The 23841-nt window shown below is 38.2% G+C and overlaps 1 protein-coding gene across 1 annotated transcript in view; it reads left to right on the top strand.

Moving 5' to 3' along the window:
* The window catches only part of CRYBG1 (crystallin beta-gamma domain containing 1), a 40389-nt gene that overhangs the window by 5431 nt on the left and 11117 nt on the right, over window positions 1-23841 (top strand). Inside the window, exons 2-16 of the mRNA XM_053938822.1 lie at window positions 1429-2878; window positions 2957-3133; window positions 5580-5627; window positions 5740-5858; window positions 7214-7376; window positions 8326-8465; window positions 11451-11577; window positions 11897-11932; window positions 12347-12489; window positions 12732-12858; window positions 12950-13095; window positions 18916-19042; window positions 19220-19252; window positions 21021-21130; window positions 21356-21485. Coding sequence (XP_053794797.1) covers window positions 1429-2878; window positions 2957-3133; window positions 5580-5627; window positions 5740-5858; window positions 7214-7376; window positions 8326-8465; window positions 11451-11577; window positions 11897-11932; window positions 12347-12489; window positions 12732-12858; window positions 12950-13095; window positions 18916-19042; window positions 19220-19252; window positions 21021-21130; window positions 21356-21485 — 3076 coding nt within the window. The remainder of the gene's footprint in view (window positions 1-1428; window positions 2879-2956; window positions 3134-5579; window positions 5628-5739; window positions 5859-7213; window positions 7377-8325; window positions 8466-11450; window positions 11578-11896; window positions 11933-12346; window positions 12490-12731; window positions 12859-12949; window positions 13096-18915; window positions 19043-19219; window positions 19253-21020; window positions 21131-21355; window positions 21486-23841) is intronic.

Raw genomic sequence — 23841 nt, 5'->3', positions numbered from 1 at the left:
CATTGCAGCCTCTTAATAGTCTATGATTGTATGATTAACAGTTGCTCTCTGTATAGATTTGTAGGTAACTATTTTTAAATCCTCCTGTTATTTCAGTAAGTATTTGTTCCTCATGGTATTCCCAAGAAATAAAACTTGTACAATGGAGACTCTTGCATTAGAAGGGTTTAATTTCTTACTTGGGATGTATCACTTGAGGAAGAGGGGAAAGGATCTCACTTTTGTGGTTGTTCCTGTATCTCATCTCTTTCTTGAACTAAAGAGCTGCCTGAGAACTTTGTGAACACAGTTTATGTAGGTAAAAACATAAGAAAGCACTTAAATACCAGAATTATCCATTGATTGGTAGAGCATTTGGGACCATGGAGATTGCTGCAAGCTATTTCATCTCCCACCTTTGTCAGTTTTCATGTAGGGCCGTTTCTACCTGCCCTCCTACTGCTGAGTGTCCCCAGATTCCTCTTTGGAGAATAGGACTCTCTTGGAGGTGATGGTGGGCTTCTTGACACTCCTTAGATCTGACTGGTTAATTTTGAAGCCATCTGCCTTGCATATCCACAGCTGTTCATACTGTACAGTATGCAGTAGTAAGTTACAGGGACAAATAATTTTTCCTGGTTGTAGGTATTCAGAAAAAAGAGCTTGAAACACTCAGCTGTGCATCATCAGCCTTCTGCCATGGCACAGGAGTACTATGTGCATGTACTTGTATGTGCCTCTCTGTCCACTCTGATAGAAAAGATTTGTGTTTCCAAATTCAGTTCTTGTAAAATTATTAGGCTTAGTTTACACAATTTAAATTGTTAGCTAAGTTTACCTGAAGGAAGTGGAACAGTCCTCACATGTGGTGTTTGCTTAGCCAAGGTGGCGATGCAGTGCCTGGGGACAGCTAACATTTTCTGCAAGCACTCATGAGAGTGGAAGAGTTCTTTCACTCAACTTGAGGTTGCTTCTGCAGTGTAGGTGTAAAGGCTGCAAAGAATCTGGGCAGATGTCTTCAAAACTCATTGGAGAGAATATGCAAATGTTAAACCAACTCATTATCACCTTAATGAATTGGGATTTGTTTTCTAAACTCTGTAGGGAATTGCATGTTTATAATTTATTCTGCCTGTTCACTACTAAATTTTAATGTCTGTCAGTCATAAGTAGTTGAGTTCTCTGCCTCAATTGCAGATGCTGTAAGTTGCTGCGTTTGTTTTACTAACCTTAAAGAACTAAGTACATGTTTGAAATACATACCCCTTATTTAGTGTCTAATTTTTAAAATTCATATAGTTACTCCTCTTTTAGTTGATTCCTTTTGAGATATCAAAATTTGAATTAAGTCTGTGGTTTATAATTCTACATTTTATTGTTTTGAAAATTGTTACAAGCTTGTTCAAGATTAATTAAAGATGTCACTTTGTGTCACTTTGCCTCTTGTAGTCCAGCCAAACCGAAGAACATAGAGCTGAATTTTAAAACACCTATGAATCAAGACAGTTTAGAAAGTGAGCAGGACACTCTTGAAAAACCAGTTAATAAAACTAACAGCAACATTGCCAACAAAATTTCCTTGTTTGAAAACAAATGTGCCAACCAGAGCCAGAGACCTACTGACATCCCTGCTTCAAAAAATAATGCTGTACCAAGCACATTCGTCGGCAGAGCAAAGCTGAAATTTGGAAAACAACCTAAAGAAAATGAACAGCCTGATAAAACATTAAATAAACAAAGCAGTCGCCAGAAGTTATTTGAGAATGGCACATTGGAGAAGGAGGGCACTGCAGAGTTAAAAGGCAAAAATGGAGAAATCTTTACCTCTTATGAGGATATTGGGAAGACAACAGAACTTAAAGTAAAAGCTGCCATATCCCTTTTTAACCAAAGCAGCAAAAGTGATGCTGGTAGCGTCTCTCTGAAGCAACCAGAATCAGAATTAACCACAGCAAAGAAAGAAAGTTCACCTTTTAAACTGCCTTTGCACTCACCTGTAAAAACTGAAAATGCTCAAGATCCTTTCTACCAAAGAAATTACCCAAGCTCAGAATTCCATAGAAATGAAGAAAAAGTGCTGCCAAACACAGAGGCTTTATCACCTTGCAATGATGATAAATATCCTCTACCATCTCAGGTTTCCAGATCAGAATTTAAGAAGATGGAAAATGGAGATAAAAAGGTAAAGCCAGGAGATTTGAACTTTGCAGCACTGCAGTATGATGACAGCAATCAAGACAGTGTATTGGAATCAGAGCACAACACCAATACACAAAAGAGCCCAGGGAAAACCTGTAATGGATCTGCTGAAGATGACAGCATTTTTGATTCCCCATCTGACATGAAGAAGTTTGCCGAAACAATAAAAAACTTAGACAGCTCAGTTTGTTTACCACAGAAAAAGAAGAGGTCAAAGCTTCCCAAGTCTCCAGCACCCCACTTTGCAATGCCTCCCATTCATGAAGACAACTTAGAGAAAGTATTTGATCCTAGTGTATTTACTTTTGGTTTGGGACTGAGGAGGGAAAAAACACAGGATCTGTTATCAGCACAACAAATGAAAATGCAAAGCTTGGAAACAATAGCCAGAGTCAGGCCCAAACGTGCATCAACGGAGCAAAGTATCATATTCAAAGCTCTGCAGTCATGTAGAGAGGAACCTGCCTTTACTCAGGAAATAAATGGAAAGGAGAATATTGATTGTACAGATGGTGAAATTAAGAGATCAAGGCTTGAAAAAAGCTCCCTCTTCTCAAGTTTGCTGTCTTCTAAAGAAAAGTTTTTTAGCACTTCTGTCAGTTCAGTAAATAACACAACAGGTTTTGCAACTGACTCCTCGGGGATGCCTCCTTTACAACAGGATGCTTCTGGGCCATTCATCATGCCTCAAAAATCTGAGGTAATAAAGATCAGTCAGGAAATGAAACAATGTTTGTTGACCTGCTGAATGATTGTTAATTTTGATTTTGCAATTCAGTCTCTTTCAGATATGAAGCTTCCAAGTTTTGTGGAGAAGTACCTGCAAGCAGATAGTGCAAAAAAAGAATTAAGTTTACAAATGCCCAGCTATGGCAATCCTGAGAAAGGTTTTTCGAGCTGGATAGGAACAAGCAGATACGAATCAAATGTCCCCTCTGGTTTATTAGATGTGGATGTAAGTATTGTGTTTTTAAAAAGCTGCCTGCAAAGTTATCCAGCTTTTATGTTTTCAGTAGACAAGGTACATGTATTGTTTTGTTTCCCCTCTTTGGGATAGATTTAGATTACCAATACATTGAGGTGAACTTAGGTGTGGTACCAGTTTTATCTGAAAATGAAAATCAGATTACATCTATCAACATAATTAAAGCGTCTTTATTTTGAGACTTTTTTGCAAATACAAATGGAAAGCATTTTTTGAATATGTCTTCATACTTGATTTTGTATTATACTGAAACAAATCTTAGGCTAACTTCAGTTTTTTATAGCAAATTAGTAGAATGCTTTCTGTGAACTTCAGAAAACTTCCGTTGAAGTAATCTCTCTTCTCTTCCAACAAGACATTCAGCCATTGTACCGTTAAATAAACAACAGAGCAAATTTTTTTATTTTAGCCCTCTGTTGTATTCCTGTGCATTGGCAGAAAAATATATATTCTTTAAGAATGCCTTAAGAACTGGATAGTAGTGATTATTGAAAATGCTGCTACAGTGGAGGGCTGTCCCTTGGTCTGATTGCAAACATCTGTTCTTCCTGACTGAAGACAGACCTATGTTTTCCCCTCAAAGCAACTTTAATATGGAATATATTTGTAATTTCTGTTTTTAAAATGATGAACCAATGTCCTGTAGTATTTGCTATTTCTGTTAATGGAAGACCTTATTGTAACCTGTGAGGAAAACTATATTCAGGAGATCTAAGAACCATGTGAAGAAATATATTTTCTAAAGATTAATACATGAATGTGACTGTGGAATTGAAGCAGCATGTAAGAAGTTTGAGAAATACTTTCAGAAGGTAATGGTCATCTGCTGTAGCAGTTCTGCTAAAAGGAGTGACGACATAGAATCAGCTCCTTTCTTTGTCACCTTGCAGGAGACAATCATCCATGGTACCTTGCAGTTTTGAGAATGTAGGTTCTTCTCTTATGGGAAGTTTTCTTAATTAGAATGGAGATGAAAATTAGGGGGGTTATTTACATTAGTGTAGATTTTTGTTACCAGTTAAAGAGGCTTTTTACTCTGATGGTTCTGCTTGGATTTAAAAACTTAAATTTAAAGCTAAATGTCTAGTACTGTCTTAGTTTGGTTTTTGCTACTTAAACTGTTGTTCTTGAGTGGATTTCAATTTTGCAGTAAAGTGTGGAGGCCTGATATAGCAGCGGAGTGTGTACATACCTAAGACTGCACTTGAGAGAATCCCTTTAGGCTTCAAAGGGTTTCTGGATTTCTGTGGCATTGTTGCTGACTGAATTGTTTTGCTCAAGTTAGGAAACAAAAATGTTTGTGAGGTGTACCTGCTGTGCATCTTCTACTGACTAAGAAAATGATGATGCAATGGCTAGTGGGTAATGTGAAGGAAAGAGTAAGGGCAGCCCAAAACAATGACTTTGACATTCCTCAAAACACAGAACAAGTTTTAACTGGAATTGAAGCACAGGCTAAAAAAACCAGTTGTGCTTCAACATGTCTTGATGATGCCTACAAAAACCTGGTGGTGGTTAAGAACTGTCTTGCGACCACTGCCTGCTCTGCATATTAACTATGTTCTCTTTAATTCCTTGCACGTGTTGCTGGTTACCTATTTAGGGGCAGGATCTGTTTTTGTCTTTTTGTTTGTGTGAATCATTCCTAGAAGAGCAGGACCTTGTCCCAGAATGAGCACTCCCGTCCTTCCTTAGGAAACCAAACACATAATTTCAATGCTTGCTTCATTTGTTTGAAGGTGACGTGATGCAACCACAACTTTCCCATATATTCTATATCATACAGTTTACTGCTGACTTCAGCATTGTTTTAGATTTTGTATATCTCCGTGTGTTTTATTTGTTCTGAATATTTTTAGTTTATCACTTAGTGCGCAGTCTCATGCTCTTTGAGGGAACCTGTTACAAGGTGTTCATCACAAAATTGATTATGCTAGTTTGCTCATACATGGATGTGCCATCATGCATTCTCAGTATTTTCATATATGCATCATGCTTTAGGGCTCGACATTTTTACACATTTCAACTCATCTTTATCATTGTACAGCATGTACTGTATCAGTGGCAGTTTTTAAAGTAGCCTTTTGGTATTGAAATCCTGGAATGTATAGGAAGCTTATCAGGATGATTTTAAAGCATTTCAGACCTGAGGTTAGTCGACTTCAGTGAGATGATAATTCAGAGTTTTAAAAAAGCGTAAAAATTTATACATTTGTGACTAGATGCTGCTCTGCAAGGGGAAGTAGAGATTGAAGTGGTAAATAGGTATAGTTGAAAGGTTACCAACTTTTACCATTCAGAGTATTTTTGATTTTGTTCTACTAGGCCTTTTTTTATAGCTGAGTATCTTTATTGAAAATATTTTTGATTTTTGTGGGGCTTTTTGTGATTTTTTTCTCTTCTCGTTGTCTATCAGACACTTCCAAGAAATGGACAAAGTAAAATCAATCCCAGACCTGGCAAGGTAAGATCAATTTTAATAGTTTTAGTGTTCCTTTCTATAATTAAGGCTTAGAAAGATAGAACTGTATGTTACTGGCATGTTTTTCTATTTTGTTTGGTTTTTTTTAATGCAGCTGGTGATATACTGTGATTCAGACTGTCAAAAAGCTGGCATTGAAGTTTTCCATGATGTTCCAGATTGCAGTTCTTGGGTTCTATCACCAACAATTTTAGTTAAAGTCATCAGAGGATGGTAAGAGATCAACTTTTACTCTTTATACAAAGATTTTTACTCTATCCAAAACTGTTTAGAAACACAATTGGCATGTGATTCACAGTAAGTCTGCCTTGTAAATGGCAATGTAACATGGACAGCTATGAGCAAGAAATAGGGCATTTTACCTCTGCAACAGGAAGTTCTGAGCTGGAAAACCTATTTTGCTGACTAAGTGAGTGAGTGTTACCATCTGATGGGGTGCGAGATTTCACCAGGCATAGGAGTGGGATGAAATGACAGATTCTGTTCAGCTATTTTGCCCGTCAACTCCTCCGGTCATTAGGGCTTCTTGCAAAGTATTTGGATTTGGCTAAAAGGCTAGCAAATAAGTGTAAAGCTAGGTCTTGCATAATTATTTAATGACCAAAGGAATAGGATGGTGCTGTAGAGATAATTGACCGTTTCTATGACAAAAGGAGGGATTTTGCTCTAAAAGCTGTATTGCCCAAGAGTAATTCAAAGCCATTTCATCTCCTGCTTTCTTCATCACATCAACAGAAGGGCCATTAGTAGTGCGGCTAGCACAGCAAGTTATGCTGTGGCCAGGCTATAATGCAGTCAAATAGCAGGTTCTCAAAAGTAATTATCTGATAGCAAGGTGCAGACACAAGGGCTAGCCACAGTAGGAGGTACTGGGAAGCAAACTGATTGCTGTTTAGCTTCAGAAAACTGGAACAAAAACCTTTTGATCTCTGTAAACCAGGTCATCTTTTCTAGCGTGGTCTACAGGGACTGGGTTTGGGGTTTTTTTCCTCCTTCCATTGAGAGCCTGAGTGAAGAGTTTGTATTTGCAGATGGATAAAGTTCTTATTTAGTTATATATTCTGTTCTGCCATTAAAAATGAAGCTGTCCTTGTCTTCTGAGCAGTCTTATCATCCTCTGGCACATCTACCCCAGCTCCTGTGGAACTCCAGGCTGTTGTTCACAGGATCCAAGGAACTTGTCTGTTTATACATGATGTAGCAGACTGCAGTGTCATTGTTTTCTCTGATGTACAAATTGATTCTGATTAATATCCCATACGAAGTCTGGTATTCAGAGAGAGTAGTCTTTGCTGCCCCAAATTATCAGTTTTAGAAGGTGGAGGAGTTTTTTGTGAAAGTACAATTCGGCAGTAGACATTTTTGTTTCTATCATTGTTTTTAAACGTATTACAGAGACTGAAAATGGCATCAGCAGTGTTGGGTGAATAAACTGTATTGGGGAAATGGCAAGGGTTTGGAAACAGTACTGTGTATGAAACGATTTGTTAAGTGGGATCATGATTTTTGCAAATCACACTTGATAAAGCACCATGAAAAATTAGATTTTTTTTTCAATTTATTTTAAGCTGGATACTCTATGAAAAACCAAATTTTGAAGGCCCCTCTATTCCACTGGAAGAAGGAGAGTTGGAACTCACAGATATTTGGGGTGCAGGTGCTTCTGAAGAGCAAAGTGACTGCAAGTCTCAAAAGCCTGCAGTGATTGGTTCAATAAGACATGTTGTTAAGGCAAGTAATATAAGTCAAAAAAATTTTTATAGATCTTAATGTATAGTGATGTTTTATACTGATAGAAAGTGTGATCGGTCTATTAGGACACAAGTGTAACATGAGCTACAAGTGCATGAAACAATATTCTACGTTGAATTTAATGTTTAATCACAAAATACATGTGGGGGCTGTTGCACAGTGTGGGTTGTGGTAATATCAAGAGGAAGGACAGGGTAGGAACAGAACTTGGTGGGCTTTATTAGAATAGCCACCAAAATGCTACATGCAGCATATGCTTTGTAGACTGGTGAGTGTCAGGAAAAGCATCCCAGAAAACCATCAGTAATTCAGTATTTTCAAAATATTTTTTTTCTTTTTTTTTCCAATACAAACTGAATTTGCACTCAATACAGACTTCAACATGAAACACCAAACTTCGGTTTGTGTGGTATGGGCAAACTTACCAGTGAGTTGCACACATGATGGAACATCCTTTCTACATGCACTTTTAAGCTATCATTAAGTAGTTACAATTGCAGGTTGCCAAAACAAGCACAAGCTATAAAGTTATTTGATTAGGAAAGGAAAAAGGAAGAATATATATTGCTTGTAACTACAATTCTTGTTTAAGTTGCAGTTCTCTTCAAGGGTGGCTTGTTTGGTATTATCTTAGTATTTAATTTGCTAGAGGAGATGCTAACTGATGAAAGAAGATGGATTCCTGCCTAGATGGCAGAAAGTAAACAATGTAAATGCTGATTAGAGATTGACTGACTGTCTTGGTTCAAACAGAGACAGGCAAACTGGCTTAGCTATACTTTTATTATAGGCATCTAATAGCAGTAGTAATTGACAAGGGGGGAAACAATGTAAAATAAGCAGGTGTTTCAAAACTGACTTAGTTATGCACAGTAATTACAGAACTCATAGCACAGATCAAGTGATTATGGCGATCTTCATTTTTCAGGATTACAGGGTTTGCCGAATTGATTTGTATACAGAGCCTGAAGGGTTAGGAATCGTGACTTCCTTTTTTGATGACACTGAAGAAACAGGGGTGTTTGGAACCACTCAGAAGACTTGTTCTATTAAAGTGCATTGGGGCATGTAAGTATGCAGCTCTGTATGAATGTGTAGTGCGGTGACAGGAATTTGGTTTAAACCATTGGTTACACCTGTCAGACTTGCGAGGAGGCTATATTTATTCTAGTCCTATATTTTGGCAGTATATTTGTTGACAGTAGTGTTAGTACATCATTGTAATGCTTCACTCTTGGGGAGTCTGACCTAGAATGTTTTGTTGAGCTAGATTTTCTTCTGCTTGTGTGTAGTAAATTCTAAATAACCTTTGTGTATTTGTAGCCAAGGAAAAAGAGTTTGCCTGTCTTGCTTTTTCTTATTCAGACAAGCTTACCATAAATGAGGGTGGGGAATCAACTGTTATAATAAGACCACATTTCCCACTTGCTGTCTTCTAAACTTGAAATCATCCTACTAAAAGAAGAAAATTTTTTAAGTCCTTCTGTTATAAACTAAGACTTAGTGCTTTAGAGGGTCCATACATGACATTGTTGTATTTCACAGTGCATTTTGATCTGGGCTTTTATGGTGGTGTGTAATACAAAGATGTTATGTCACCTGAAAATATCTGGCCATCTGAGTTAGGAGGGTAATATTGTGAACCAAGCAAGCTTTTATGAGAGAGGAGACCTCTAAGGAGCAATCCAGGTGCTGTACCAATATTAGTTTTCATGGCTTAATAAACAAACTAGTAAATCGTTATGGAAAACATGCTTCAAAGTAGTACTGGGAGAAGTACACAGAAGAGAGAGGGTTCTTTCAGAAAAAGTGAAACTGGAGCCACTTCCAGTCGTCCTGCAGAACTTACAGGGTGTACAGACCTTGGTTGTTAGCTCTTATGTTTGGGCACTGATAGCACTTGCCTTGCTGCAAATAGTCTATCAAAAACTGCCCAGCTGAAGGCAGGTGTTACATATCACTGCAAAGATGTTTCAAATCTACCACATGATATATGGACATTTTTGTTGTTACGTGAAGGGTACTTTATCTGAGTAAATATTTACACCTTGATTTGTGGAAAAAAATGAAGCATTTTGGTATGTAGGCAAATTTGAAGATGTCCAAGTAGTTGGTTCTCTGACAGGAAGTTATTTCTGGTGAACTGCAACCTCAATAAAAATTACATGTCTTGCAGGAGTAATGAAATCAGATATGTTATTTGGAGGTTGATTGTTAATTCACTCCATCTATGTCTCCACTTTATTTCTGTCTCACTTAAAAGCTATTTGTGACCAGTAAAATTACACATTTTTTTGGAAGGAGGCAGAGCCTGTGCACATCTGAATTGTCTTTATTTTGCATTAGTGTAACAGCATTGTTTTATTGAATCCACGTGACCTCTTTCTGTCTTAATATCTCTCTCTTGTATTTGTATCCCTGAAGGAAAGCAGACTAATATTTTCACTAGGAAGTGAAATATATTATTTTTCAACTGTCTTTCTCAGATATCTGTTTATTAGTCCAGTGTAGAAAGAAGTTGCTTCCATGAGAAATTCTGCAGATGGCTGCTGCTTTTTTGCATGTTGCAGGGTTAGGGGATTTTTTCCCTTTAGTTTACAGGTATGACATAGTTCACTGTGTTGGCAGGTGAGGGAGGCTCCAATTCTGAGTCACCTTGCCATGTGGGTGTGGTTGTATCATCTTAAAGTTTCCCAGTGTTCATGCTTAATTGCTGTTTGTTAAAAGCTGCCAACAAAAATGAGTCAATGCACCTTTATCTTCTGACTGTACTCTTTCCTTGTTCTTCCATGTGTGTCAGTTCTTGCAGTGAAGTTAGTCATAGAATCCTTTAGGATGGAAAAGGCCTTATAAGACCATCCAGTACCACCATTAACCCAACACTGCCACGTCCACCACTAAACCATGTCCTTAAGCACCACTACTGCACATCTTTTAAATACCTACAGGGATTGTGACTCCACCACTCCCCTGAGGAGCCTGTTACAGTGATTGACAACTCTTTCAGTGAATTATTTTTTTCTAATATCCAGTCTAAACCTCCACAGGTGCAGCTTGAGGCCACTTCCTCTTGTCCAGTCACTACCTGCCTACTACCTCCTTTCAAGGCAGTTGTAAAGAGCTGTGAGGTCTCCCCGGCATCTCATTCTTTCCAGGCTGAGCCCCTCCAGCTCCCTCAGCCACTCTTATTAGATTTGTGCTCCAGACCTTTCACCAGCTCCATTGTCCCCTTCTAGACATGATCCAGCCCTTCAATGTTCTTTGTGTAGTGAGGGGACCAAAACTGTTCCTGAAACACAGGATTTGAGGTGTGGCATCAGCAGTGTTGAGTACAGGGGGACAGTCACTGCCCTGGTCCTGCTGGCCACACTGTTGCTGATACAAGCTGGGGTGCCATTGGCCTTCTTGGCCACCTGGGCACACACTGGCTTAAGTATAATTGCTGTTGACCAGCACCCCTGGGTCATTTTCTGCCAAGAAGCTTTTCAGCCACTCTTCCCCAGTCCTGAAGCACTCCTTGGAGTGTGACCTGGCACTTTCCCATGTTGAAATGTTCCCAAGGTCCCATTGACCTTGGCCCATTGATCCAGATCCCCCTGTAAAGATTTCTTACTCTTCAGCAGATCACCTAACTTCTCCCACCCAACTTCTTGTCATCTGCAAAAAATCTGAGGGAGCACTCAAATCCCCTCATCCAAATCATTAATATTAAGGTATTAAACAGAATTTACCCCAGTACTGAGCCCTTGGAAATACCAAGTGTGACAAGCCACAGGCCAAGGGCTTACTGAGTGGTGTGAATAGGGTGCACACAATGTATCAAACATTCAGCCATAGACAGCAGTAAAACTACAGCCCCTTTTTTATTTCTTAGAGCCGTGTGTCTGCAATTAAACTATACCAATCTGAGCCAGTTTATATTAGCTTGGAATCTCTCTTTAAAGGGAACATTGATTTTGTTCCTAAAGTAAGCATATTGTCTTGTTCTTTACCGTTCAGAAATGTTCTGGGGGTTTATGTTTTACTTCTGTCCTTCCACCCTTCTACTTTTAGATGGCTTCTTTATGAAGAACCTGGTTTCCAGGGAGTCCCTTTAATGTTGGAGCCTGGTGAATATCCTAATTTATTATTCTGGGAGAAGAAGGAAGCCTACATTAGGTCCATGAGACCCTTGAAAATGGTAAACTACTGCTGTTACTTAGAAGTTAAATGACCTATGTTTATGTGCTAGAAATAATGTATTAAGGTGGTTAGATTTTTCAAGCCTTACAAAAATCTCTTTTAAAAAAACTAAGATTTTTAGTCTATAAAATTCTTGAACTTAAAACATTTGATTGCATCCATCTCTGCCATTAATCTGCTGTTTATTTTCACTTGCACTCTTTAAGGAATATTTCACCTTATTTTTGTAAAGAATTGATGACTCTTAGAGACATCTACAAGTTGTCTGAGTCATGAACAGCTTAATTTTTACTTCTTTTTTTTTTTCCTTTTAACAGGGTGGTCGCAAAGTTGAATTCAGTGGAGAGCCAAAGGTAAAAGTCAGTATTGATTGTCAGTGTTGATTGTCCAAAGCTATTTTACAGCACATAAACTACACGTGGGTAGATAAGTATGCTTTGATTGGATACCAGCTACTGATGGTTTACTGGGTAGTCCTTTTGTATGTGCCCACACTGTGAAAATACAACTTCTGTTACATTTCTGCATCCATTAGGTGCATATATGACAGTATGAACAGCAATCCTGATAATGCAGATGGGTAATGAATGCTCAAGCCTTCCTGTTGCATCTCTAGTGGAAAGGCCTCTTGTAGAGGAGAGAGAGATCCCACTAGTTGGTTTCATCATTTTGCATTCTCCCTTTATGTGCCCATGCAAAAGAAACTGTCTATTGTCATAATTCATCATCCTCCCTGCAATTTTTCTTTTCCTTCATTTCTGCTCCAGGTAATTGTATATGAGAAGCCTTTCTTTGAAGGAAGACATGTGGAAATAGAATCAGAGATCTTTATGCTTGATGACAAGGAATCAGAAGACAAGACAAGACTTCCGCTTACATCAGTGGGATCCATGAAAGTACTGGGAGGAGTGTAAGTGTGGAAAAGTGGTATTTACCCTTCAGCTGAAATAGTAACTCCATAGGCTGGAAGTTGCAGTGGACAAATCCAGTCCCTGTTTATTTTGTTTTGGGTTGAGGTATACACCAGGGTTAAATTTGAAAATATTCACACAAAAAGAATAAATATTACTTATGTATATCTGCTTCATGGAAACATGGAGTGGCACTTGTCCATTTCCACATGCAGACTCTGTTGTTGTTGTTGTTGTTCAGTTGGGTTGCTTATGAGAAGCCTGGGTTTGAAGGCCATCAGTACTTGCTGGAAGAAGGAGCATATCGGGATTGGACAGACTGGGGTGGCTACGATGAAGAGGTGCAGTCCTTGCGACCAATTGTTGGTGTAAGTTCCAAGAACACATAGTAGGCATCTCCTGAGTGCTCTGAGATGGCATGTGGCACTTTCCTTATGGTGCTTCTCTTTGTTTTGACAGGACTTCACAAGCTCCCATATGATAATGTACAGTGAAAAAGACTTTGGACCAAAGGGTTCCAATATCAACGTGTTAGGCATCATTGCCAATTTGAAAGACACTGGATATGGGCTGAGGACACAGTCTATAAATGTGCTAAGTGGCGTGTAAGTGATACTTTTATTCACTCTTTCATTTTAGATATGCTGGTCTTTATAGAAATTGATGGTGTTTGCAGATGTTTTTCAGGACTCTGACTTCTATGTAGAGTCTTCAGATAAAATTTTTTGCCCTTGGCCACAGAATGTGAAAAGTAAAGTTTTGGTGAATATGTATAGTAAATAGAGATAACTTTTACTATGCTCACCGATACCTTCTGATATTGGGGAGAGTAACTGTTCTGAAAATTAACATTGCTTTTGCAGTGAATCCTGTAGGCTTAACAGTGGTTTATTGCTGCGGTGTTGGTTTTTATTGTTTGTTTCCCAAAATATGATTCCCAAAAGACTGTATTAGCCATGGCTATTAACAAACCAACTCTTAGTGCCATGAGTGCTATCCCATGCAATTGATCAGCTGATAGACTTTGCTGTTTGATTACTTGAGTCCCTCAACTGCAGATTGAGTTTCACAGCCTTACAGACCAAATAAAAGTATTTTGGAAATGCCAATAAGTATTAGCAGTCATGGCTGCAAACACACAAAAAATTAACTAAAGTAGCAGAACCAAAAAAGCATGAGATGTACAGTCTGTCTCCCTGGCTGGTATGCATGCAGGTGACTTGCTGGAAGCTCTGCCTTACCCAGCCACACCCAAAATCTTTCCCTGTGTTATCTGTGCTATATCTCTGCAAGTTTTGTCTGGATAAAGGTTGCAGAATCAAGCTCGGTGCATTCCAGAGGAATGCTTTTAATTTGTATATGAATATGGTGTGACAGCAGGTTTTTTTCTGCCTGGTGACCTTTGAAGCCACTGTGCTCTTTTGTCTTCTGTAATATGCAAGAGAGATTCCTGGGAAAGAGTCGCCTCTGAAGGTTGGGAAACAAATTGTGGGTTACCTATCATGGCCTTCATGTAGTTGTTCTAGCAAATGTGTCTGTTGCATCTGAGATAGGAATCACACATGAGTTTGAGTCCTCTAGTAATTAAGAGTGACTTTTAACACTCTGATGGCAAAGGTGGCGAGAGGTCTTTATGAACAAAACTTATCCCACAAACTCTGCTACCACTCTTATAGACCCCAAAAGATGTAATTTGTAGCAATAAGCTTTTAAAAAATTCAGATACATTGTTCATAACAGGTGGCTAGCACTCAGCTCTTAAGAGTTTTGTACAATCCCTCTGTTTCCAGAGAGGTTGTGAGTGTTTGGGGGTTTTGTGGTGATCTTACTAAATGTTAATGTGTCAGAAAGCTTGAATGATCTGTGTGAAGTCATATTTGGCAATACGGTGCTTTATTTTAAGTGTTAACCGTCTGTTCAGGTAGAAGACTTTTTTATATCTTTCCTTCCAAGAAATCGGTCACAGAGCAATGAATAATCCATTGAGCAATTTCCTGAGTTGTTTAGGCTGTAATGCAGATGATGACATAGAGAACTGTGACAGATTCAATAAAAGCTTCTCATAATATTTCAAAGTAACCTTCCTGGCATTATATTGAAAACACTTAATTAAAATAAGTCAAAAATTTAAGAAGCCCTCAACCTTTCATTGCAATTTTTTAACTACAGGTATGTGGGGTAAGCAGTTAGAGCAGTAAGATAACAGATGATCAGTATTTCCCACATAATTAATTTGATTGCTCTGTAATTTAAAGGGTATATCAAAGAAAAGAAAGCCTGACACTGCAGTGCACAGTTACTATGGAACGAGTTCTGAGCTCAACTGCAGCTCTGAACTGTATTGCTGGAGACAGCCTAGCTCTGCATTTGGGGAGTGACTATTCAATTTTGGGGTAATTCAGCACTAGCTGCATTAAAATTTCTAAATGTTTCTAAACATGTTTCCAAGCAATATTTTCATGTCTTTGCTAAATCCATTGTAAAGACATCCTGAAAAATATATCCTAAGGAGATGAGGATTGACTTCTTGAAGAATGAAAATGCACTTCTTGAAAAATGAAAATGTTTTGTGCTTGAGCATTTTTTGGAGACTAGCCAAACATAAAATTCAAAAATTATTTTTCTGCCATTAGGGTGGGAGAAAGCAATCCAGGCTGACTGAAAATAGGAGGGGCCTTCTTTTAAGTAGGGTTTGAACTTTATTTCCAAACTGGCAGAATTTGAAGTGGCGGAAAATTGAACTATTTACTATCAACAGGTAACACCCTTTACAAGTTTAAGCAAGTACTAAAATCAAGTGTTGTACAATTTTGATTTCCCCTCTGCTTAAAAACTTCTTCAAGCTTTTATTTAATAGTGATCAAAATCACAGGAACTGCATGTTTGAAATGTGCCTTTTCTTTATCCATAAATACACCAAACTTTTGCCAGGACTCCTGAAGAAGCTTTTGTCTTTTAGTTGATTCCCTTTGAACTTGCTGGAAGAATTTTCCTAGATTTGTTTATTTTATGTAGTCATCTGTTTACTGTGGTCATGTTATCAGCCTGGTTTTCCCCTAGTTTTCAAGTAATTAATCCACAATGTAGATTAGGGTTGCTTCTCGAGTATGTATGGATAGTGAGTGATATATAAGTGATACTATATAAGTGATATATAAGTGATAATAAGGAAATAATTAGGTAATGAGTGGTTCATATACAGAAACCAGGAGGTAGTAAATTTAATCTAGATGCACTCAGGAAGGTAACATGAATGAAACTGGAGACACAAGGTAGAAGAACAAACCTCCACTGTGAGCTGAAAAGTGCACGGTTACCCTATTGGAGAACACTTCAAACAAAGCTTTAACTTCTCTGTATATCTGACCTGATGTGCAGAAAAAAGCCTTTCAAGGAGTCATAAAACTAAAGCTCGCGAGTCCCTGGGATACTAACAATCACAGTCACAAAGGAGCATGATGAACCCGTTTTCTCTCCCCTATAAATAGAATTTTATTACCTCATCCTATCTATTAATTATGGTACAAATCTGCAAGTGCTAGTTACCTTTCTGACCTCCCTCCTAAAGTTAGACAAGGTGAGTCCTGGGCTAACTGAGAGCAAATCTGATTTTTGGTGAGTTACCCATGTCTGGATTATTTTCTTGGCTGTACTTTCAGACCCTGTTTGTAGCTGCACTTCCTAGATGTCATACGTAGAGGTTTTTGGAGAAAGATTCTCTGTGTGTAATAGTACTAACAATGTATAATCAAAGCTCTATGCTACTTCTGGTTTCAGGGGCATGGATGGTGCCCAGGAGGAAAGGTCTCCAGCACTCTCCTGCCAGCAGCCTGGGATGGAGCTGTTGCTTAGCCTCACTAAGGCAGTTTGTGCATCTGGGGATTACAAAATCTGTTGTGCTAGGAGAGCTCGCTCCCTCTGGGGCAGGATGGTTGCTGCCATGCTGCAGAGCAGCACTTCAGTTTTTGTTGTGCCTGGCAGCTGGAATGTGGCTCTTTTGCTCCACTGTGGAGGCAATATCTTGCTCTCCAGGCCTTTCTGTGAAGTCAGAAGTTGGATTAAGGCAGTGCTCCTTCCTAGGGATAATCATGAGGTCTGGCAGGTTTAGCTGGTACTGAATGCAGCTGCCTGTCCTTGATGATGTTATTACTACTTTCAGCAGCTTTATATGGGCTTCTGAATGAAGTGGAGAAGTACAAGTATTTCACCATTAAGCCCTGACTCTAGGAACTGTTGAACTGCATGGGCCGACTTGCATAGAAGAGTGGCACTTAATGATTTAAATCCCATTTATTTAGATGTAAACATGTGCAAGTGAGATTCATTGGTTACTTCTGCATTCAGGCTTGTTTTTAGATGGGGGGAACTAAATAACTGTTATCAAGGGGGTCTTATGAGGCTGCTGATATGTCTTACAGTTCACTTTATATCAGAAACACTTCTTACATAGATCTCAATCAAGTAAAACTACCATGCACCATAGCTGTATCTTGGCACTTGTGCACTGAAAAGTCTAATGAATGCCTGCTGAAGATATTGTTTAAGGAAACCTCATTTTCACTGCTTTTGGTATATGTGGTATACAGGTATAGACACACCTGAGACATTTGAACTCTGCTCAATTTATTGTACATACCAACGTCTCTTTGATTAATTACTCTGAGGTGATTTTGAAATGGACCTTGAAATATGCTGTAAGTAATTAGTGTGTAACAAGTTGGAATAATTGATTATATCTGAGGCGAACCGAGAGATGTGAATAGTGATGTATGTGAATCACTGTTTGAATGTTTGCCATGGACAAGTAAAACAAAGTTCATACTCTTGGCACATGCTGATGCACCTTTATTTCAGTTTGAGGTTATCCCACTTCTTGTATCTGCAGAGACTCTGGCATTTGTACTTGGAATAAAACTGCAGCTTAGTAGAATCCAATTGATCGACATACATAAATTAATTGGGAATTTTGATGTTGAGAGTTATCTTTCCCTGCAGATTTTAAGATCTGTAGCATTTTACTGCTTTATGATATGAAATTTTTGTTAGTGTAGAAACTCAGTAAGTTTCTGAGCCCACTGAAAGTGGATTTTGGCATGGCCTAGCATACACTCATTATGAACTACAGTGGCTAAAATTAAAAGCAGGTTGACTCTGAGTAGAAGTTTTTCTTGTAAAATCAGGAACCAGCAAGTTGTCCTGATTCCTGCATAAATATAATGAACGAAACACAGCTGCTGCTGTGGTCTGATCTCATATGGGCACTCAAAAAACAACCAAACAGAAAAAAAAGAATTGTAAGTATGGGAAAGTTTGGGAAGTATAGCAGCAAAAAACAAGTCAAGTTCTGCAGGTTATCACAAAACATATATCACAAAAATATAGATGCAGGAAGTGCTCTGTTTGGGCTTTCAGTATGGAACCAGGGTTAGAAGAACACTGTAATAGAAGATTTATTGAATGTATTATTAGCAAGACCGATAGCAGATATTTAAGATTGTACCTAAAGACTGCAGGAGTAATTTGGCATCAGAGAGATATATGTAGTGATTTGGTTGCTTTTCCAATACTTCAGGTGTGTATCATGTCAAAAGTTGAAAGTCTTTCAAAAAGGCATATTCTGACTGAGACAGAAGACTTGATGCAGATCTCTGAGTTTGTGGCCTACATCACCCATGAGATCCAACTGAGTAGTTACAATAACAGCTTTGCATTTAAATACATTGATCTGGTCAAATTTGTGGTGGTTTTAATGCTTAGCTTTCAGGGATATTCTTCTTGCTCTCTCTGATTCTTAGCAGGGAACAGTCTCCTCTGCTTAGCATATATGCCGGTTGTTGCAGCTCAGCATCCTGTTGGGGTGTGTACTTGCTTAAACACAACTGAGCCGTAGCTACAGGCAACATAAAAAGTCAGTATTGCTACTGCCCAGACTACTCTGAACATTAGTTTTGTTGAAAAAGCTGTATTCTGAAATCTGTCTGGTGTTTTTAGGGTTTTTTTTGTTGGTTTTGTTTTTGTTTTTGTTTTTGTTTGTTTGTTTGTTTTTGTTTTGTTTGTTTGTTTTGTTTTTTGTTTTTGGTTTCTTTTTTTTTTAGAAAAGAACTTGACCTTCATAAAATAATAGAATTCTAAAACATCTTGAAATATTCTTACTGGAGATAACTTTTAGGATATGTGATGTGTCTGAACTTGTGCTTTGCTTTAGCTAATTCACTCTGATTTGTATCAACATAGTGCAAGAAGGTGGTAAAATTTGCATAGGGTTTGCACTATCAGATACACTGGTTTGTTTAGAGTTTTAACAGCATCATCATTTGGCACTTCAGAAACTTTTTATTTGTTCTTACATTAAGACAGTAATGAACCTGTATTTTAATAGAGTAGTGTGACTTCTACCAACCACCCTCCTCTTCTTCCTCTTTTAGATGGGTGGCTTATGAGAATCCTGAGTTTACAGGGGAGCAGTATATACTGGCTAAAGGGCTGTATCCCAGCATTGAGGCATGGGGAGGAAAGAATTGCAAAATATCTTCAGTTCAACCCATTGTTATGGTAAGGAGCTAATTTTCTATTTGTTTTGCAAGTTTCTCTGAAGTATTTGGAACTCCAGTTTTTCTATCAAATTCAGTTTATTTATATTATTTAAATGATAATTAATAATAAATTTTCTGTGTTATTTTATCACTGTTGAAAATATTTTTTCCCTTCTTTCCCTCAAAACTTTTGCAGGATATTGTTGAAAGCGAAAGGGGTAAAGTCAAGGTAAGATACTTTTCTAAGCACATGAAACAATACTGTGTGGTGTTTGTAACATGTAAATAAAGAAGTGGCTGTTTGTCCAGGGGAACACTCAGGTATTTGCATAGATGTCAGACTAATCAAAAAGTGAAGACTGCAGGTGGAGGAAGGCTACTCTCCAAACCTCTTGAGTAAGGCACGTTAAGACCCAAGGAAGGTGGGATTTGATACACAACTGCCATCGGAACTTTCTTAGGGCAACAACGATGTCTTGGTTCAGCAAGTGAGGTAATTTGGGGTATCAGTGATTGTTTTATAGAGCTGGAGCCCACAGCCCTATGCAGAGGTGCAGGGCCTGGAGTCTGTTGCTGAGGTGAGGGCTCTACCACAGAGATGATGTTTTGGTGAGAACACTACAGGATAGATGTTGTTGTTCTTGGTACCGCTGACTTAATTCCTTTTGAACCTATTTCTTTGGTTAAGAGTTTTGCTAGTGGTGGTTGCACTTGAAGGGAGTTGTTCACTTACAAATACTGCTGAGTTGTGCTTAAAAGTTAATGCCATCTTTGTCAATATCATAAGGGAAGGAAATGGAAGGGAGAGCTTGTCTGTTCAGTGAGTTAGGATATTTCTACATTGGATTGTCTCCTTTGTGCAAGTACTAATATGTAGTTTTGACAGTGAGGCTAATGGGCAGCTTTTTTCATCCTTCTTAATTTCTGAACCTTTTCAGGTTTTCAGGTTTGTCCCTGTACAAATTTACTGTTATTTTTATTTTCATTTCAGTCAAAGTAGTGAGGAGACTATGGAGACAATTTTTAGCTGTCCTGGTTTGGTACTCCTGATGAGTAGCCCGCTTCACTGGAATCTCCTGCATAGGGATAATGCATAAACTATGGGGAATAAAAATCTCAAGGCTGCTTATTTTCAGCTGTGTGCATGAAAAATTATTTGCATCTTCACATTATGTGCCTACTAAGACCCTATCCTAAGGAAGACCTTATCCTAAGGAAACAACGTAGTGGCTTGCAGCCAACAGACTGCATCCATCATCAGTGTGTTCCTCTTTGGAGAATGCTGTACCTGCCCACACTCCTATCTCTATTAAGAGTGAATAAAGCTGGTAGGCATGTTGTAATGTGAATAACTTCATGTGATCACGGCTAATTATCCTCTAGCCAAATTAGCAAGTTTGCTGCTTAGATTTTTTTTTTTTAATACGGGCAAAACACTCTAGGGGATGTATCCTCTCTTATCCTTGGAGCAGGGAAAGAACCAACATGAGACTGTGTCTGTAGCTGTAACAGGCTCATAAAGCCCATATACCCTGCAAATATATACCATGCTTTTTGGCATATTGTCTGAGTCCTGTGCAAGGATTATAAACCAGTAGTGTTCTGAGAGACAGAGAGTTTTCATTTACTGGGAAGAGTATGCATTTTGGAGATTAAGCAGATTGATAATATAAAAGAAAACTTTTTTATGGCCTTTTAATAAATGTGTGCCTATTCTGGCCACTCTGTGGGAATTTAAGCATCTTAACCAGCAGATAGACCAAGAAGCTATACTTGTTAGTGTTGTTATTTTGTATGTCAGTAAGTGATTTAAAGCCAGAATTATTTTTGGAGTTGTTACCTTGCTCTCTTGAGCAAGGATTGTAACACTGAAGAGGTGACAGACATAGGTGAACAAGGAAGTCTGGGTGTTTTTATGTAGTTATAGAATTAATGGTAGAGATGTAACAAAAGGTAGAAGAATGAATTTCCTTAAATATGTTTATAACTTTTTAAAGGTCCAGTTATTTTCAGAGCCTGAATTCAAGGGTAACTGCCAAATATTTGAAAAAAACACAAGATGTATTGACTCATTTGCTGTGAAGTCTTCAAAAATTTTAGATGGCAGGTAAGTTATACTGAATGAATACTGCAAAATCACTAAAATGGTAGAAGTTTTAGAAAAGCAACTAGCTTTCTAACACATTAGGTGGTTTCATATATGGGGACTTAGAGAGAACAATGCTTTGCAGTTTGCACATCAATCTTTCAGGACAAAACATTGTAAATAATGCAGCTGCATTTTACTGGCACAGATGTCTTAAGAGGGAACTTCTTCTCCTTCTTTCTACAGCTGCATAGTGTATGACCAGGAGGAATTCACTGGTAACCAGTATGTATTGGAAGAAGGGATCTATCCTGATCTAACAGCAATGGGTTGTTCACCCCAAGCAGTTCTAAAATCTTTACGGATCATAAATATTGTAAGTAAAACCTATTCAAAATATTGTAAAGATAAGGACAGTGATGACTCCCCATTTTTTGCAACAGTAAAAATTCTATGGCACACATACAACAGAGGAGGGTTTGGGGGCAGCGGCAGGGGGTGGTTGGTTTGTTTCTTTTGGTTTGGGTTTCTTCTGTGCAGTAGCAGTTAAATGTCCTAGCTGCAGTTAGTCAGGTTTTCTTGACCTCTGTGCTGTTTTTGCAAAGGAGAAGACATTACAGAAGCAACTGCTTAGAATGCCTGTTCTTAATAACAGCATATAAAAGAACTTCCGTAAAGAGTCAAGTCTATTTTCTGGTAGGAGAGACCACTTAGAATGGATTGAGAAGGTGGTAGGATGGTGTGAAGAAATATCTGTACCATGGACCTTGTTTATGACGCATATTTAAAAAGCAGGCCCAATTAAGCAACTTTGCATGAAATACATGTAATTATAAGACACTGTTGTTATCATCAGGACAATGGAATTTGAGTTAATCACAAAATAATGCACCCTTCTAGATAAGGTAAAGCAACACCCCATAATATTTGACAAAATTGAGCAGTGTTGTTATGTGTGGTGGATACAAACTAAACTACATTTACATATTTTGTAACTCATCAGTGGCCAGGAATGAGTTTGCTCAAGCTTATAACCAATCATTATGATGGATCACTTACGGAATCTGCAAGTATCTTTTAAGATCAAAGTCATTACTAGCAAAATGTGGTTAAGATTCCAGGGACTTACAGCAACACGAGATGGTACTCCTTCTAAAAAAGGAGGAGTTCACTATTGAATCTCTTCTTTGAATTTGGCAACTTTATTGCACTCCTACTGTAATTTTGGTAACCTGTCAGTGGTGTAGAAGTTGATGAAGGAGAACAAAAATGTGTCATCCTCTTTCATGGCTCTGGAGAAGTTTGATGTACTCTGTAAACAAACAACTGCAGCAAGTATGTCTGCCTCCTGAACTCTTTGGCTGTCTAGTAGACAGATCCTGTTAAAAACAATAGAATTGTTTCTAGCCAAGCTTGGTGGGTGATTGCCATGAATTAAATACATTTCAATAGTTGCTGGCTTTAAAATGCTTGTTTCATTTCAGTAGTTCCTGGGTTTAAAATGCTTGTTTCAAGCTGGAAGGATCAGCTTACTTCTAAAAGATTTGCTATTTGTGACAGAGACTGTGTTAAAACAAAAATGCCAGTTCTGTGCTTCTTTAAGTTGTTTACACTCGTGAAACTTGTTCTAGCCCTATATTCTATCACACTTCAAACAGTAGCACAGAGCTGCATCTGTCTGCAAATCATGTGCTGCTGCTTCCTTCTTCAGAGGCTCCCTAGCTGCAGAGAAGAGAATGGGTTACTCTGCTCATTGGTTTATTAGCAAACCAAAATAGAAAGAATGATCATTCCTCTCTAACTACTTACATTGTTTGTTTTTCATGATTTTCCAAAAGCTTGAGCCTTATTATTTTAGTTCCTGGTTTCACCTGTCAGGCATATTTTGGGAATGTATTTTGGCAGTGCCAATCTTAATTCCTTCCTACCATCTGCCATTTCTATAACTTTCCTCAGGATTTTTCATGACATTTCTATACGAGAAGCACCTTTGCTATTTTAATGTCATATTACTATATTCATCTAGTTAAACACCCCTCTGAAGTGTTTTTAAGGGACCATAAAAAAAGGAAATTAAAGGGTTATTTTATACATCTGTAAGTGAAATCTAAAAAGGCTTTTTTAAATAAAGGAACTTATGAAACTATATTAAGGGCTGTTTATAAGCTCAAAGGTATTGGGGGGTTAGATTCCACTATATCTTGGTTGTGCTTGCTTTGCATGCTCCACATGGTTGCGCTGTAGAAAACAGAATTTGACTCAAGTTCTTCTTCCTGAGCATACTATAAAAAACAGCTGTGAAAGCGGCTTATACTTGAACAGTCATCTGCAATGAGAAACCCTGTGGAATAACTAAATGTAGATCTGCAGGAACACCAGCTTGATACAGTGCAGTACATGGGAAGAACTGACAGCAAATTCATGAGCTGACCTTACACTTGTCACTGTTTTATATAACAGTGTTGCTGCTGAATCAAAAAAATGCCCAGTGTAAGGTGTGACAGAAAATTGGAGGATTTGCTTTTCTGTTTCTGTTTTCTTTGCAAGAAGATTATTTCTAAAGCATTACATGAGGCTGAAAGGCTGTTGTCTGATAAGTTGCATGTTCAAAGGGCAGGTGCCAGTCTGTAAAAGGACTTAAGAGTTCAGAGGCACTGGGACGTCATCACGGTGTGACTGGTGCTGTTGGGCTCTTTACCCGTGGTGGTGCATGACAATCTAACTGGTGTTGC

Source organism: Vidua chalybeata, chromosome 3 (assembly GCF_026979565.1).
Source record: "Vidua chalybeata isolate OUT-0048 chromosome 3, bVidCha1 merged haplotype, whole genome shotgun sequence".
In the NCBI taxonomy this organism is placed as follows: domain Eukaryota; kingdom Metazoa; phylum Chordata; class Aves; order Passeriformes; family Viduidae; genus Vidua; species Vidua chalybeata.
Note: the sequence above shows the minus strand (reverse complement) of the source record. Positions and strands in the feature narration are given on the sequence as shown.